The sequence below is a fragment of the Artemia franciscana genome, chromosome 19 (assembly GCF_032884065.1).
Source record: "Artemia franciscana chromosome 19, ASM3288406v1, whole genome shotgun sequence".
NCBI lineage: Eukaryota > Metazoa > Arthropoda > Branchiopoda > Anostraca > Artemiidae > Artemia > Artemia franciscana.
Window position 1 is genome coordinate 30,429,147 of NC_088881.1, and position 17,027 is coordinate 30,446,173.

At 36.6% G+C, this 17,027-nt stretch overlaps 1 protein-coding gene across 3 annotated transcripts in view; it reads left to right on the forward strand.

The window, feature by feature from the left end:
* LOC136039544 (mutS protein homolog 5-like) overlaps positions 1 to 17,027 on the forward strand; it is a 117,034-nt gene that overhangs the window by 63,357 nt on the left and 36,650 nt on the right. For all 3 annotated transcript variants that reach the window (XM_065723366.1, XM_065723368.1, XM_065723367.1), the window contains exons 10-11: positions 3,200 to 3,275; positions 15,287 to 15,398. In XM_065723366.1, coding sequence (XP_065579438.1) covers positions 3,200 to 3,275; positions 15,287 to 15,398 — 188 coding nt within the window. The remainder of the gene's footprint in view (positions 1 to 3,199; positions 3,276 to 15,286; positions 15,399 to 17,027) is intronic.

The following is a 17,027-nucleotide window of genomic DNA, read 5'->3' on the forward strand; positions in this document are numbered from 1 at the left end:
TTCGTTTTGCGACCGTCATAATTTTTATATGAAATGGGTTAAAAATAAATAATTATAATTGATGTCAAGAATATCTTTTTTTTCAGTAAAGCCCAAACAACACCTTATTGTTGTATGTCAGGGGGCTTATGGGTAGTCCCGACCGTTTTTCTGTAATTTTTTACTTTTTGGGGAAAAAGCTTTTTTTATTTGTTTAGAAGCTTTTTGCTTATAGATTGGAAGCCATTTATGAACGCCAATCTATTTTTATGCTTCAAATCTATCCCCTATTCTTAAAACAGGTAATCAAACAGTTCGTGGTAACGAACGTGGTAACGAAGGAGCAACCCGGCTCTATAGTAACCAAAACACTAAAAAACGGAATTTTAAAGCCAATAGTTACACCAAAAGAATCGAATTTTTATGCTGATTTTAACTTTATAAGTTTCATCAAGTTTAGTCTTATCCAACAAAAGTTACGAGCCTGAGAAAATTTGCCCTAAAAGTCATTTAATCTTAACTAAAACCATACCATCAAATTCATCGTATCAGAGAACCTTGCTGTAGAAGTTCGAAGCTCCTTTTTCAAAAATGTGTAATTTTTTATTTTTTTGCCAGAAGACAGATCACGGATGCGTATTTTATTTTTTTTTTCTGGGGTGATCGTATTAACCCAGTGGTCTTACAATGTCATGAGAACGTTCATTCTAACAGAAATTAAAAGTTTTAGTGCCCTTTTTAAGAGACCAAAAAAATTAAGGGCACCTAGGCCCCCTCCCACGCTCATTTTTTCCCAAAGTCACTGGATCAAGATTCTGAGATAGCCATTTTGTTCAGCATAGTCGAGAAATCTAATAATTATGTCTTTCTGGACGACTCAATCCCCCACAGTCCCCGGGGGAGGAGCTGCAAGTTACAAACTTTCACCGTTGTTTACATATAGTAAGGGTTATTGGGAAGTGTACAGGTGTTTTCAGGGGGACTTTTTCGTGTTGAGGGGGGAGGTGGGCTGGGGTAGGGAGTTACGCGGGAGGATCTCTTCATAGAGGAATTTATCATGAGTGAAGAGAATTTTCATGAAGGGGCTGCAAGATTTTTTAGCATTATTTAAAAAAAAACACGAAGAAAATAAATAAAAAACAAATTCAGCTTGAAGTAAGGAGCAGCATTAAAACCTAAACAGAATAGAAATTATTACGTAAATAAGGCGGTTCATCTCCTCCACAACACCTCGCTCTTTACGCTAAAATATTTTTAGTGATTTCAACTATTTATTCTACGGTCTTTGTGATTCAGGGGTCATTCTTAAAAGAATGGGACAAAATTCAAGGTTTAGTGTAAAGAGTGAGGTATTGTCAAGGGGGTGAACCCCCTCATTTACGTAATAAAAACATACAAATATAGAAGTTCTTTACCTAAGTTAATTCGTAAGTTACGTATATTTATTACTAATAAAAATGTCCGTGAAAAAAATAAAAAGTTCTAGTTGCATTTTTAAGTAACCAAAAATTGGGGGGGGGGGCAACTAGGCCTCCTCCTCATTCCTTTTGTTGTGAGAAAGATTTATATTTTAGCGTAAAGAGCGAAGTGTTGTGGAGGGAACAACCTCTTTCATATACGGAATAATTTCTGTTCGTTTTAAGTTTTAATGTCGCTCCTTACTTGCAGTTAAAAAACTTGTTTTTTTTATTTAATCTAAATAGAATCCAAAGAAATTATTTTGATTTTGTAAATTTCTTCTTTATCTTCCTCCTTTGACAAAAATGCTGCTTCTTGTGAATAACTTGTCCCTTTCCCAATAGATAAAGTTTTTATGAATTTTATGACAATGTATCTCAGTTTTTGTCTAATGTAGATTTGACCTGACTTCTATGTAATACTGATCGTTTGAACTTATCAGATTTAACTGGCGGGATTCACGTTTCAGGGGTATGATTGGGGTATGATTCAGGGGTATGATTTCAGGGGTATGATTGCCTAAAGGACACATCAGTGCTTTTCTGACGCTTTCCCTTCTTATGTAGCTACGGGTCACTTGTGGTCAAAAAAGTCACTTGCAATACTTTTAAATAAGGTTAGATTCAAATTTGGATTCACTCGGATTAGTTTAGTTAATTAGTTAATAATTTTGCTAATTATTAATTTAGTTTAAAAGTATAAATTTGGCCGAATGTAGTTATGTTAAAAAACAGTGTTTACGCTTTCCTGGTTCATATTTTTCAGCTAATTGGGGAATTCTTTTTCTGTTTCAATGGCATGCTTTTTTTACAAAATAAATCATGCCATTGCCGTAAAACGGCAACCCTGTCCAGAAATTTAAGCTTGACAAACGCATGACTGAATGGCTAAAAAAAGATGGATTCAATCAGCTAGTAGTCTTGATTTTGAGTTCAAACGAAGCTGAACCATCAGTTATCTCAAGGAAACTAAAAATGTCCCTTTTCCCTCATTTTGACCCTTTTGTCTCAAAAAGCTTTGGTAACCCTGAGTATTAGATAATTTGTTTAAAAGTTGTTGAAATTTCAGCAACTATTCTCCACCACTGTGTTCGGTTTGTAAATAAGCTTGGCCTGTCTAGGCCTATCTAGTGTTGTCCAACAAAATCATTCAGTTAATTATTTTGCCTATTTTTTAATCCTTTATTTTACTTTTGTATTTTATTGGGCCGGATATCTAAGAACTACTTCTATCAAGTAGGGACTATTGGCATATTTTTGTATATCTTTTTTGAATTACGTTGCATATGTTCTGCATACTAACTTAACTCTAACTATTTTATTAGAAAAAAGGATTATATGTTTATCCTTCAAACATCCAGTTTATATTTATGTTAGTTTTATAAACATCCACAGTACCTAAATTTCTATAAAAGTTTAATTTAACTTAAAAATACAAAACGTTTGAAAACTAAACAATCCGAACGCTCTCAGAAAACTTCAGACTGAATCCAAATAAACTTATAGCTATAATTTCAATTAGTTTTAAACTTTTGTGATTTTTTTTTTTAGTTTTTCTTTGTAATGCTGTTTTGTCCGTGAATTTAATGGTTTTAATTTTTACTAAAATTATGCTAAAGAATCAAAAACTTGTCTCGTAGAAGTACCTCTAAATCTTTTCTTTTGTGATCTTGATTAAACAAATTATTTTCTTAGTTTTCTTGGGTGATAAACCAAATATTTTAAGCTTTTTAAAGAATTTAAGAGATGTTTTTTTTTTATAGTGAGAAAAAAACACAATGAACTGCCTGGATTCCTTTCGAAAGTCAATGTTGAGGAAGCCAAATCTCTGCCCATTAGGTAAGGTTAAGTTATGTAATTGTGTAAGTTTAGCCAAATCTTTGTCAATTAGGTAAAGTTAAATTATTTAATTGTGCAATTTTAGAGAAATCCTTGCCCATTAGGTAAGGTTAAATTGTGTAACTTTAGGGAAATTTTTGCCCATTAGCTATTTTTAAATTATTTAATTGTGTAATTTTAACCCAGATTTTGCCCATTAGGTAAGATTGAATTGTTAAATTTTGTAATTTTAGCCAAATATTTGCCTATTACGTAAAGTTAAATTATGTAATTGTATAAATGTAATGTTTTTCTTATGTTACTATATTTATTCATGTATTATATGATTTCAGTCATTTAATGTTGAATTATGTAATTTTTAAGATCTTGCTTTTTCTTAATTTGATAGTTTTGAAGATATGAGGTCTTTTTTTCACTAATAACTGAACTCCGGCTTTCTCCTAATTTGTACGTTTCATAGGGTAAGAGTCATAGGGTTTACCGCGAAGTCATAGTTAGTAAGGGGCACCAATTAGAAAAGAAATGGGGTGAAAAATTACCAAAATGAGCTAAAAGGGCCAAACGGCACCAACTAACTTAGTAGCGGACATTAGATAAAGAAAACAAACGGGGGTAAAAACTCACGAAAACTTGGTAAAAGTGCCAAGCGGCACCCTTAGTAGCGGTTGCCAAATCGAAAAAAGGGAGGATGAAAAATCACCAAAATTTGCTAAAAGTGCCAAGCGATATCAAGTACCTTAGTAGTGGGTGCCAAATTGAAAAAAAGGGGGAAATCACGCCAAGTGACATTAAGTAGCTTTCTAGCTGGTAATAAATGAAAAAAAAGGAGGATGATAAATCACCAAAATTTGTTAAAAGTTTTACGCGTTACCAAGTACTTTAGTAGCGGGTGCCAAATTGGAAAAAGGGGGATGGGGAATTACGCCAAGCGGCATTAAGTAACTTTCTAGTGGGTAGCAAATAAAAAAAAAATAAGGGTGAAAAATCACCAAAGTTAGCTGAAGCAGCAAGTGGCATCAAATGACTTAATAGCGGGTACCAAATAAAAAAAAGAAACGGGGCGAAAAATCACCGAAATTAGCTAAAAGCTCCAAGTGGCACTAAGCACCTTGATAACCGGTGCCGAATAATATAATAATAATAAAAAACGATACAGGGGTAAAAATCTCCGAAATTAGTCAAAAGCATGTTGCACCAAATAGCTTAAGGAGGTGTTGCTTTCCTTTTGACGAAAAGCGCTGCCAAATGTAACTAACTAGTTTTGTTGGTTTGTTTTCATAATTCAACTTGGCAACACAGACGAAAATGTGGTACTTCTCTAAAATAATTTATAATTTTGAAAGAGGCAAAAAATGGTTTTTGGGTCTGACTAGACCTAAGATGAGAGTCCCTGGACAAGAAAATGTTTTTTTTAATGTCTTTGATACTTTACTATATGTACTCGCACTGTTACTAGTTTAAACTTGACTAAATGCGAGCTTTCCACCTACATTATCTTTAGAACGACACATAATAATATATTATTTTATTATAAATTGCATTTTATTGTTATTATTGCTTGTATTTTTGCCAAAGATGAACTCACCAAATTGAGCTGAACTTCAGGTAACAAGTTCCAAATGCTTCAGCACCAAACAAAAAATCTATTCAATTCCTTAGGGTTGCTTTCCCCATACATACTATATATTAAATTGCCAGCTTTCGGGTATTACCTTCCCCAACTAGGTTCTTCAGCTTAATATCCAATTTATGAAATGTCTCAAGACGGTATCCAATCACGGTCAGACATTCTTCAGTTAGACGCCATCTAGTTTCCACGGTCATCCGATATTTTTGGTAAAGTCATTGTTTGATAAAGTTGCATGATAAACAATTGACTGTGATTAGTATCGTGTTAGATGATGTTTGCAAGATCTTCATGACACCAGGATCTAACCACCAGGATATCACCGAAGCTGGAGAGAAATTTTTGCTCCACATATACAAAGGGAAAAGCAATGAGAAGACCTTGAAAGATGCCCGGGTGCCAGAATTTAGAATTTAAAATGCGGCTTGAAAGTACAAATTCACGCTGAGCGGCTTCTTCTGACTTTGGGTGTCTCAAAGTAGCACTTTTACAGGTTCTATTAGTGTCAAATAACGAAGTGTCAAGACACGTCCAATTTGCTAAAGCCCGAAGAGTCGGGTTTATGCCCCTTTTCGTCACGGAATATGTATCTTCCCACTATGACAGATGCTTCGCCAGCACTGAAGAACCTGCTGAGGATGGAGTCGTGCCAGTGCACCAGCAGGTGCGAGTCTCTCAGATGCAGCTTCTGTCGGAACGGTTTGTCCTGCAGCTTTGCCTGCGGGGAAATTGAATGAGTGTTATGTGGTAATTCTGCAACAAGGCCAAATGAAGACGACGACAAAGACGAGTAGGAACAGGAATTTGCTTTAGATTGTGCCTTAAAATCAAAATGTTTTTTTGATTAATTCACCTGAATTTTAACCGCTCCTTTTTATAACTGATTGATCAGAAGTTCTGACCTCGATTAAAGTAGTAGTTTTCAAGATGTTATACTCAGCAACCCCTCAGATAACAGTCCTCTTAAGGTAGAAATCAGGAAAATAGTAAAAAACATTCCTTTGTTACCTCATATTGGGTAGCACTGTACTTTATTGATATAAAATGATCTTTTAGTCGCAGGAATCCGTCAAATAATGATCTGCGTGCTTTATCCCATCCCTCCCCCCGTTCCATGAAGGTAAATTAAATAAAAAAAAAGTAATTTTTTTAGCTGAAAGTAAGGAGCGAAATTAAAACTTAAAACGAACAGAAATTAATCCGTATATGAAATGAGTTGTCCCCTCCGCAATCCCTCGCTCTTTCCGCTAAAGCTTTTAATTGTTTTAAAAAGTAGAATTGTGGCAAAGAGTCAAACTTTAGCGTAAAGAGCGAGGGATTGCGGAGGGGACAACTCATTTCATATACGGATTAATTTCTGTTCGTTTTAAGTTTTAATGTCGCTCCTTACTTTCAGCTAAAAAAAATATTTTTTTTTTATTTAATTTCTGAACGTTTTTGAATTAATGCATGTTTGGTTTTGGCTCTCCGCACATAAATTATTAAAATGAAATTTGTATATTAATTCTTTTTTGGCTAAATGGCTTTCTCTTAGTTTTGATCAGACGATATTGAGAAATAAGGGGTGGAGAAGGAGGCCTAGTTGCCCTCCAAGTTTTCGGTTACTTAAAAAGGCAACTAGAACTTTTAATTTTTAACGAACGTTTTTATTAGTAAAAAATATACGTAACTTAAGAATTAACTTACGTAACAAACTTTCATAACCTTATATTTTTATTATGTATACGAGGGGTTTTGTACCCTCGTTAATACCTTGCTCTTTACACTAAATCCTAAGTTTTGTCCCAATTCTTTAAGAATGACCCCTGAATCAGAAATGCCGTAGAATAAATAGTTGAAATTACTAAAAATACTTTAGCATAAAGAGCAAGGTATTTATCTCCTCCTAAATACCTCGCTCTTTATGCTAAAGTATTTTTAGAACCCCTCATATGCGTAATAATCTCTGTTCGTTTTAAGTTTCAATGCTACTTCTTCCTTTCATTTGGAAAAACGTTTTCATGTTAATTTTCATTGTTTTCTTATAGTAATGCTAGAGAATCCTGCGCCCTTATCATTGAATTTTTCTTCCCCCATGACAGATTCCTCCAAGGAAAGATCCTCCAACATAGCCCCCTCTCCTCAGCCCCACCCCCAAACAAAATAAATCCCTCTGAAAACGTCTGCACACTTCCCAATAACCATTACTATATGTAAACACTGGTCAAAGTTTGTAACTTGCAGCCCCTCCCCCAGGGATTGTGGGGGAGTAAGTCATCCCCAAAGACATAGTTATTATGGTTTTCGACTATGTTGAACAAAATGGCTATCTCAAAATTTTGATCCGTTGACTTTGGGAAAAAAATGAGCGTGGGAGGGGGCCTAGATGGCCTCCAATTTTTTTGGTCACTTAAAAAGGGCACTAGAACTTTTCTTTTCCGTTAGAATGAGCCCTCTTGCGACATTCTAGGACCACTTGGTCGATACGATGACCCCTGGGGAAAAGAAAGAAACAAAAAAAAAAACAAATAAACACGCACCCGTGATTTGTCTTCTGGCAAAAAATACAAAATTCCACATTTTTGTAGATAGGAGCTTGAAACTTCTACAGTAGGGTTCTCTGATACGCTGAATCTGTTGGTGTCATTTTCGTTAAGATCCTACAACTTTTAGGGGGTGTTTCCCCCTATTTTCCTAAATAAGGCAAATTTTCTCAGGCTCGTAACTTTGGATGGGTAAGACTAAACTTGATGAAACTTATATATTTAAAATCAGCATTAAAATGCGATTCTATTGATGTAGCTATTGATATCAAAATTCAATTTTTTAGAGTTTTGGTTACTATTGAGCCGGGTCGCTCCTTACTACAGTTCGTTACCACGAACTGTTTGAAACTGATTCTGAGGCGCGGAAAGTAACCCAAAGTAACTTAAACCCAAAAATACTTCCAAATGGAAATTCTGATTTTCTCTCTTATTTTTCCCTTCAAGGAGTGTCTCGGGTATCTGTGTAAGGAGAATTCGGGGGGATTTTTGTGTGTGATTAAGCTGATGTTTCTGACGATTAGGGTGTAAGTGAAAATTATGTGGAAATTTCTCCAAGGTCAAAACGTATTTTTCCTCCACTGTCTTGCGTTTAAACTTTATTCCTACCCAAAAGGAGCAATTTACTTCATTGAAAATCATGGCAACCAATATCGATGCTATTTTGGTTCTGCAACGGGATTCAGAAACTTTCACACAGAAAAAACCGAATAAATGAAAACTTGCAACCATAGAAGACTTAATACATAAATAATGGTACCAGTGGAAGGCTGCAACCATCTAGTGGAAGCTTCAAAGGTGGCACTCAAATAGTTAAATGCAAACATCTTAATTAGTTTTTATGTCATATTTTACTCAGAGGCGCCATTTAGACCAAATCTTGGGTTGGGCATAAACTCCATCTTGGCCCCCCCCCCCCCCCCCGACTCACTTCGTGTCGCGTAATCATCTAGGAAATGGGCATTTGACAGAACTTGAGAATTTTATTATGTATCTTACCTACTTTCAAAGTTTACAATAATTAATAGCAAATAGCGTAATTACCACAAGGGTCGTCAAGTAATCACGCTCTTTGGTTAATAGGCGTGCAGTAATTTCAAATCAATTGGACAGAATGGATTATGCTGGATATAATGGATTATTATGGCCGGCAAAGGGCCCTTTTTGGTGGAAGCTTGGGCCCCCCTGGAAAATCTGGGGTGGACATTTGCCCACCCCTGACCCCCCCCTAAATGGTGCCTCTGATTTTACTCATATTTTATTTTATCTAGTTATTGCCATTGTTTCTAAGGTTGAAACAAGTGTACCCATTTGGGCACTAGCTGCTTTTTGTTTGACCCTAGATGGTTTGCCGGAAAGGACACTGTTTGGTTGTCTGTTATCCTTCATCTGCGGAACGTTTCTTAACACAACATAATTTTTCTTGTTAAAGCGCATTTAGAAAAAAGTGAAAACAAGCCCCGGCTGTCTGGGGAACTAGCAAAACGTGGACTTTCCCATCAGGATTTTTCACACCTTCACCCCTGTAACTATTGGAACTTTCGACTTTTTGGAAAGGGGCACTTTCCCCTTCGACCCCTCCTCTCTGGATCTACTCCTGTTAATATGCATACCGTATGGCAGCCCTGTGCACTCTTTTGTGGAAAGTAGAACTGTTTGTCTAGTCGAATGTTAAGAAGAGTTATACAGAAATAAGGTGAAGCAGATGCAACAAATATTTTTTTTATAGATTTTCTTAATTAGATTTAATTAGATTTTCTTAATTAGATTTAATTAGATTAATTTAATTAGATTTCTTAATTAGATGACTTCGCAGGACAGTGCTAGATGGGATTCATTGTTTGCTCAGAATGTTAGATTACATAATTTTGGTGCGCCTATAATAATATTTTATTCGTTTAACCTCTAATTTTATCGCTTGAAGTTGCTTTATACCTAAATATGTTGACCTTGAAATATCTGAACTGCCACTTTTGATTTTTGTTTTTGCGATTTTTTGTAACTGATTTCTGAACTTTTTAATATTGACTGGCTACTTAAACATTTTGTTTTAAAAGAACATCGAAGAATTTTGTTTTATTTGTGCATTAATACTGGTTGCATTTTTAAATCTAAAAATATCTAAACAATTTCCCTGGAAAATTCCACTCTCGGACCATTCTCCCCCCAGAAGATCCCCCTCGTGGAAAATTTCTCTCCTGGAGAATTACAACCCCATCGTGGAATTCGCCTCGTTGCGGAATGTTTTTCCTATATGTAAAATAACAATGTTATTTTCAAATTCGAAAAGTATTTTTGAATACCAAATTAAGAGATTTACTGAAAAATGTAATCTATAGTTCCGGATTTGTGTCTATTAGGTGATGAAATTCATTATTATTGAACTTTTTAATTTAATATCCCAAAATGTGAATTGTTTTACAGTTAGTTTTGTTGAGAGGTCTCTATTTTCATCCATGCGAAAGTATTGATAGGGCCTTTGGGAGGGATGTTTTATATCTGAAGCCTTCGAAGGAGTGTGCTCAACAACTTCTTAAAGTTTTTTTTCGATTGGATGAACAGTGTAGTCAAACGTATTATGGTAACAAACTGTAAGTAAAGAGTGACTTGGCCCAATAGTAACCAAAACCCTAAGAAATGGACTTTCAATAACAATTGATGCATCAAAATATTTGGCGTTTTAAGCTGATTTCAAATATATGCAGTTCATTGAGCTTAATGTTACCCATCAAAAGCTACGAGCCTGAGAAACATTGCCTGATTTTCGAAAAAGTCAAAGAATCTTAATCAGGTTCAGCGTATCAAAGAATCCTTCTGTAGAGGTTTCAAGTTCCTGTCTAGGAAAATAAGGAATTTTGTGTTTTTAGGTAGAGAAAAGATCACGGTTTATTTGTTAATTTTGTTGTTGTTTTTTTCCGGGTGTGATTTTATTGTACGAATGGTCGTAGAAGATCGGAAGAGAGCTCACTAAAAAAAAAGTCAAAATTCTAGTGCCCTTTTAAGTGACCAAAAAGATTGGAGGGCACCTAGTCTGCCTCCCTCGCCCACATTGCTCATATTGTTCACATAGAGTATTTTTCATTGATAAATATACGGTAATTTTTTGGGTAATTTTCTGTGGGGACGGGGGGGGGGGGTTTTCCAAAGAAGCCTGATCAAAGTTTTAAGACAACAATTTAATTTAGCATATTGAAAGGATTGCTAAGGGGAGAACTTTCTGCGGGGAGGAAAGTTCCTGGGGGATTATTCCAGTAGAAAGGTTGCATGAGAGAAAAGGGATTTCCTGGAATGATTTCAAAAACCGACAAATATTAAATAAAAAAAAGGAGAGGGCAGTAGTCTCCTCTGCTCCATAGCAAATTACGCACCTGCCTGTTTTCAGTTGAAAAAACTCGTTTTTTTTTTAAATAATGCATAAAGGGCCGACACACATAACACACACATTCAATTATTAGTACCGTCAATCTAAGGTTTAACCTAAAAAAAATTGCAATAGTTTTTCTTTGGTGCAGTTTGAACTGGAAAAAAAAATCAATACAACATATAAAAATCGGATAAAGTCGCACGAGGCGAAATTGACTGTTTCTCATCTTTTCTTCTAAAATGACGGCCTTTTAAAACAATTTAACTTGCACGTATAGAAAATTGATAACAGGCAAATTTGCTACGTAGATGACGAATATGCACTTTGTTTTTGTTTTGAAAGATTACGATCAGTACCCTCCTCCTGCCCATAAATCAAGCGTCGATATAGGTCTGATAGCAATATTACGCCAAGTTGAACTCATACAGGAAAAAATTGGGCTGCTAATACATAAAAGTAGTCGTGCCCATGTCAATATACCCCCCCCACCTTCTATCCTAAACGTGACCACCTCGAGCTCTTAGAATCCAACAAACAACTTCTCACAACTAGCTAAATCATTGATTTTATTTTGAACAAAAAAAAATTCACAGATAATTTAAAATTGCAAAGGGATTAGAGATTCATCACATTTATTTAATTAATCACATTTCTTCTTCATATTCGATTTGGACCTGAATGTTAAAGCAACTAGTTCCTTTGCATGATTTGCAAGCAATGTTGCATTCCATGCCATTTTGATAACAGCTGCACTGGTCATTATCACAGGACCCTTTACAACCATACTTTAAGACCATGAGGATTTTTTGGTGTCACTGGAAGATCCGTGAGGATAGGGCACAGCGTGCCGTTCTTAAGTCTCCATCCCCAATTCTCAGGAACGAGCGTAGGGCTCTGGAGCCTAATCCAATCTTGTACTTGGAGATAGGTTTGGAAACAGTGAAATTTCGCTGCTGCTTAAGTGGGAGGTATATTTTAGAGATGGACGAAAGTTGTAGACGTTGCTACTTTCTGATGAAAGATTCGGTGTCGGTAACTGTCAAGATTGTCAGTACATTTTCCACCGTACAATATAGGAAGTGCAGCCTCTCCCGCTGCTGTAATCTTTCTTTTCAAGCGTTAACTCTGGAGAACGTTGAAGCATTATCCCTAAACTGTTTGTTTTCTCTGAGCCGTTCAAGCACAATCCCTTTGTCTGGTCAGCGTAGACGGGAAGTTGTGTCACTGCCAAGAATTGCATGATCAAAAGAAGCAGGTTTCAGTCCTAATCTTCTTAACAATGGCTTCGATGTCCTAAGTTGCACCTTAAGTTTTTGGCTTAGGCTCACTGTGCAGGTAGACCTTGTGGTGCTCAGGAATACAATTATAAAGTAACAGCACCAACAAATCGGTATCGTTACCGGTAACTACACTCTCCAAAGACTTAAAACACTCAACTGCTGTAAGCACAACAAGCAAGTCAGCATTAGCTTTAGCTCGGATAGTTCTCAGACCTTTGCCTCGTAAATAATCAGATAGTACATTGACGAAACGAGCTTTATTCATTTTGCACGAAAAAAAGTTCCTCTTTTTTGGTGGCCAGTCTCATTAATGGGCTAAACAGTACTTCCCGTTCAGTGACACGGTTTCGATTGAGATGAGTCATATTTTTTGTCGAAGCAGCAATGTCGTAGCAACGCCATATTAATGGCATCTGGATATTTGGCCGAAACATAGTCCCAGTATTAGTCTAAGGTCCCCGAATATGTTTCTTTCTTCGCCGAGAGAGTCTTTCGAAGAAAATTACCCCTGTCTAAGACATAGGTGCGATTCAGACTATGTTTACCCCAGTTGTATAAATTTCTGAAAGTCGCTTGATAGCTCTTGCTATCTCTGGTTTATTTGGCTTTCGAAACGTGCCAGAATCCTGCAGGATAGGAGCAAAGTTCATGCTTAAATGGAGGTTCTTCGTCTATGTTCAGTCTGTTGGATATAGTTAGGAGACATCAAAACAGTAATGAAGGGTCCGAAAGGTGGATTTCTCGCCCATTCTTTGCCTCACTGTCGTAAAAATTGTCTGATCCTTCCGTTTGAAGGAATGCTCCTTCAGAGATTTTCCCCACCTATCCGTCAAGAATCTTCTTTCTGACTTCCACTGCTTTGTCGGCGTTCATGTTTTCTGTAGCAGTTATGCGAGTAGCAAAGCTTCGAAGCGATAGCAGATCACCCTCAAAAGGAGACGATTGCTCGACAAAGTCAATAACAATTTATTTGTCTTTGCAGTCCCTCTGCTGCCTTGAAACACCAGATTCTATGGGTTGGTTGCTTGTGTGACACGAAACGTCCGTCAGTTCTTGCATCAGGAGATTAACGTGAGCACATCTGCTGTAGGGGCAGTCTCGTCTACTTCATTTAGTTATTGTGACCAGCTCCTTGGAGGTAAAGGAGCATGTCGGAAACTGTTTGCAACTGAAGTTTCTACTGACCTGTAAGTTCAGCTCTGAGGAAATTTTGAAGAATGGCAACCACGTACATGTACTGTATCCAAAGTTGTCTTGTTTGAGTCTTGTGACTTTTCTCTGATTTTTGAGCCGATAGACAAGCTTTTGACTTTCACGAGACTTGAAGACTGGGGTATATGTTTAAAGGAAGCTGATTCATCCATTACTTTCTCATATAGGTCTTTGATTTCACTAAGCTCAACCATATTCAATGCAAGTTCTGCATTCAATACAAGTTGTGCATCTGAATCCTCGTCTACAAGTTCATTTACCAGAATCGAGTGAAGTGCTGTGTCTACAACGATTCGGCCTCGAAATTCTGGATAAATAGCCATACCACTTTGAAGATGAGGAACTGTATCGGAAGCGTACATCAATTCAAAGATTTCTTTCAGTCCCGTTCCATCTGTCAAAGATCCAATGGCACCGACAAAACTCTTGAGGGTATTGAGTCCTCCTAGTCTAACTACTACTTTTGCAACGCTACTTCCAGGTCCTTCTGCAGCAATAATCTTCATGAGCTTCCACCACAACGACTGGTCACGACCGGAGTAAATTCATACCGTTCACCCTGATGGGCAGTGAATGTCCGTGTAGAAAGGATATATTTGCATGGTTCCACTCCAACCTGGCTTAGTTGCTTGATATGCCATGACGTAAGCCAAAGAACATCTAATGTTGGAATCATATCTTCTTCGAACCCTGGATGAAGAAGATCATAACACATTGCCAAAAGGATTTAATCGTTTGGCTTTCCATAGACGATTTGGATTCTTCCAGTTGCGTTTATCTTCTCAGCACTAGCCTTGTGCCTAGGGATACTTTCTAATGTGAATTTAACCCTGAGGTTACAGCAGCTATCATACCCATGTCACGAAAGGAGTTTCTACCATCGAGAGTGCATATGTTGTGAGACGTTGTTCATCACGTGTAGGACCAGACTGTCTGAAGTAATTCCTTGCAGTTCGGTTCCATAACATACGGCAGCATTTTTATCAAACCTCAAAATTTCAGCATAGGAGGAGCAAAACCCCAGCGAACTCGAGATATATATCAAGAATTTGGAAGAATACTGATGATATATTTGGAGAGCCACTTTAAGTAGTAAGGGAGAAATGACAACGCGTGAGCGTAAAGCTTGTACAATTGCATATCCGCTTGCAATGCTATTGATGGCATTTTCATGCAAGTTTTCATGTTTGGTTAGTGAATTTAGCAATTCGTAATTATCCTTGTTGGTTTCTAAAATTTTGATGTCATTTTCTTATGGGCTTCGGGACAATTTTGAGATGTGTGCAAAACCATTAGTTTGACTAGGTTTGTTTGGGGTCGGGAACAAATTATGTAAGATACTAGGAGACGACTTTTTCCTAGCATTTCCCCGTAGGAAGTGTATATTTTTCTGCGTGAATCCGACTTCGTGCAATATCCAGCGTATATTAATGCACGCTTTGTCTCGCATGTATCTGTGCGGAGAGAGGGAAGGGGTAGACGACTCAGGGATGGTCAAAACACCGAAATGAGTCCATTTCGGCATAGGAATTGCATATTTTCTCTGCCTGGATCCGACTTCGTGCAATATCCAAGGTATATTAATGCACGCTTTATCTCCCGCGTGTCTGTATGGGGGGAAAAGAGGGGAAAGTGCCTCAGGGATGGTCGAAACACAGAACTGATTCCACATTCGTGATCTACATACCAGATTCTCCTATCACCGACTTTTTCAAAGTGCAAGTATTTTATTTTATTTTTTTAAGTCGTTATTTTAGAAGAAAAGACAAAATAACGTCAATTTCACCTAGACGAATTTCGGCCGATTTTTTCCTATGTTGTAGAGAACTTTTTCCGGTTTTAATGATAACAAAATCAAAACTATTGCAATTTGTTTGAGATAACCCCTAAAATTAATTTAGATTGAGTGTACTATATGTGTATTCGATATATATAGATATTGCACATTTTAGGATTGATTGATAGATTACTTAATTCCTTAATTTTAAATTGTTGTTTAATTTTAGGTCTGAATGTAGAGTAGCTTATTACCCAGAACTTGGTTTCCTTCTGGGCATTCCCTACGATGAAACTTTAAATTCGCCTGGTTCCTTGATGATTTTAGGATATCAGTTTATGGTAAGAACCCATATTCTCTAATTTATTTTTTCGTTCAGTACAACATTTTCTCTTTCGTTTTTTCTTCTTTCTTATTGTTGTTCCACCTTTATGCTTTTTTATGTCTGGGCTATAGATAAATAAAAATAAAAATTTCTAACCTTGCTTAACGTTTCAAAGGCGTTAATAGAAATAGAGTTGAATTCAAAATCCTTGAATAATGTAACTAGTCCGCAATTTTCAGTTCTAGTGGTAGAATCCGATCAGCCGGTAAACTTTTAAAGCTTCTCTTCTTCTTTGAAGGTATATTATCGATATGCTTGAAGTATTTCCCAATTTCCTACAAAGGATATAGGGATCTTTAGGAGAGGCAACTCTGGCACTTTAATATGCTTTTAGTGAGAATGAAAAATTACCCAGTGTAGCGCTACCCAGCAGGAAGAGGGTATTGAAACCAAGCAGATTCAAAATAATAGTAATTTAGTCAAATTTAGATTCACTACGTTTGTTTAGAGCCATCCTGTATGTTTAGAATACAAGACTAATAAATTAAGAATATAAAAAATTAATAATAATGTATTACTTTGGTGAGTACCAAATATTCTAATGACAAGTTGACAAGACCAGAACAAGCAAGCAAGTTTGAGACCTGGCAGGAGCTGTCAAAAATATATATTCTTACCCTCCGCCTTATTCTATAGCAGAGAGAGAGAGATTTTAATTGTCTGCTCTCATTGCATTCATCGATTTTGTTGCCACTTTTGACTCCCTCATCGGAACCGAGCTCTGGAAGATCATGGTGGAAGATGGTGTTCCAACAAAACTGATCGAGATACTCAAAGGACCCTATGGGTCTACAGTTACGAGAGTCCGAAATGCCGACGGCGAAACAACGGAACTTGACGCTGATTCAAGGGTCAACAGGGGTTCTTTCTTTCGCCTGCTCTGCTCAATTACATTAGACCGGAAAATGGTGAATTCGCTTTGCAACCACAAAGGGTTTGTCGTCTGTCAGAGAGAAAACAACTCGATTAACCTGACAGACCTTGATTTCGCAGACGATGTGGGTTTCATGAGTAGCTCGTCGGCTGAGCTCTAGCAGATGGTCAACGATGTCTCACGTATATCAAAGAAAGCTGGTCTCATGATCAGTAAGCTTAAAACAAAAGTCATGAAAGCAAACGCCCCAAACCCCCCAGACATCCAACCGAAACCATTCAATATAGATATATATATATATATATATATATATATATATATATATATATATATATATATATATATATATATATATATATATATATATATATATATTTTACAGAAAATGATCTGAAATTCTAGCATGGAATGTCGACAGTAAATTTGTTAGTTCAAGATTTTGGTTAAGTTAGAAAAATCAGAGATATACGCACGGATCGGATTTAATACGTATATACATATCGCATTATATACGTATGTACGTTTACTGATCGGATGTACGTATGGGCCAGTTTTTGTCCCTTCGTTTTAGCAAGATTTTCAGGGATAGTGGAACAGAATGTAACCGATGAGCCAAAAGTACTGAAAGAGAAAGGTGAAATTGAACTCTCAACTGCCATTCTTGGGAGACATCTGACAGTTTAGAAGTGGCCACGGAATTCCTGTGTGGTT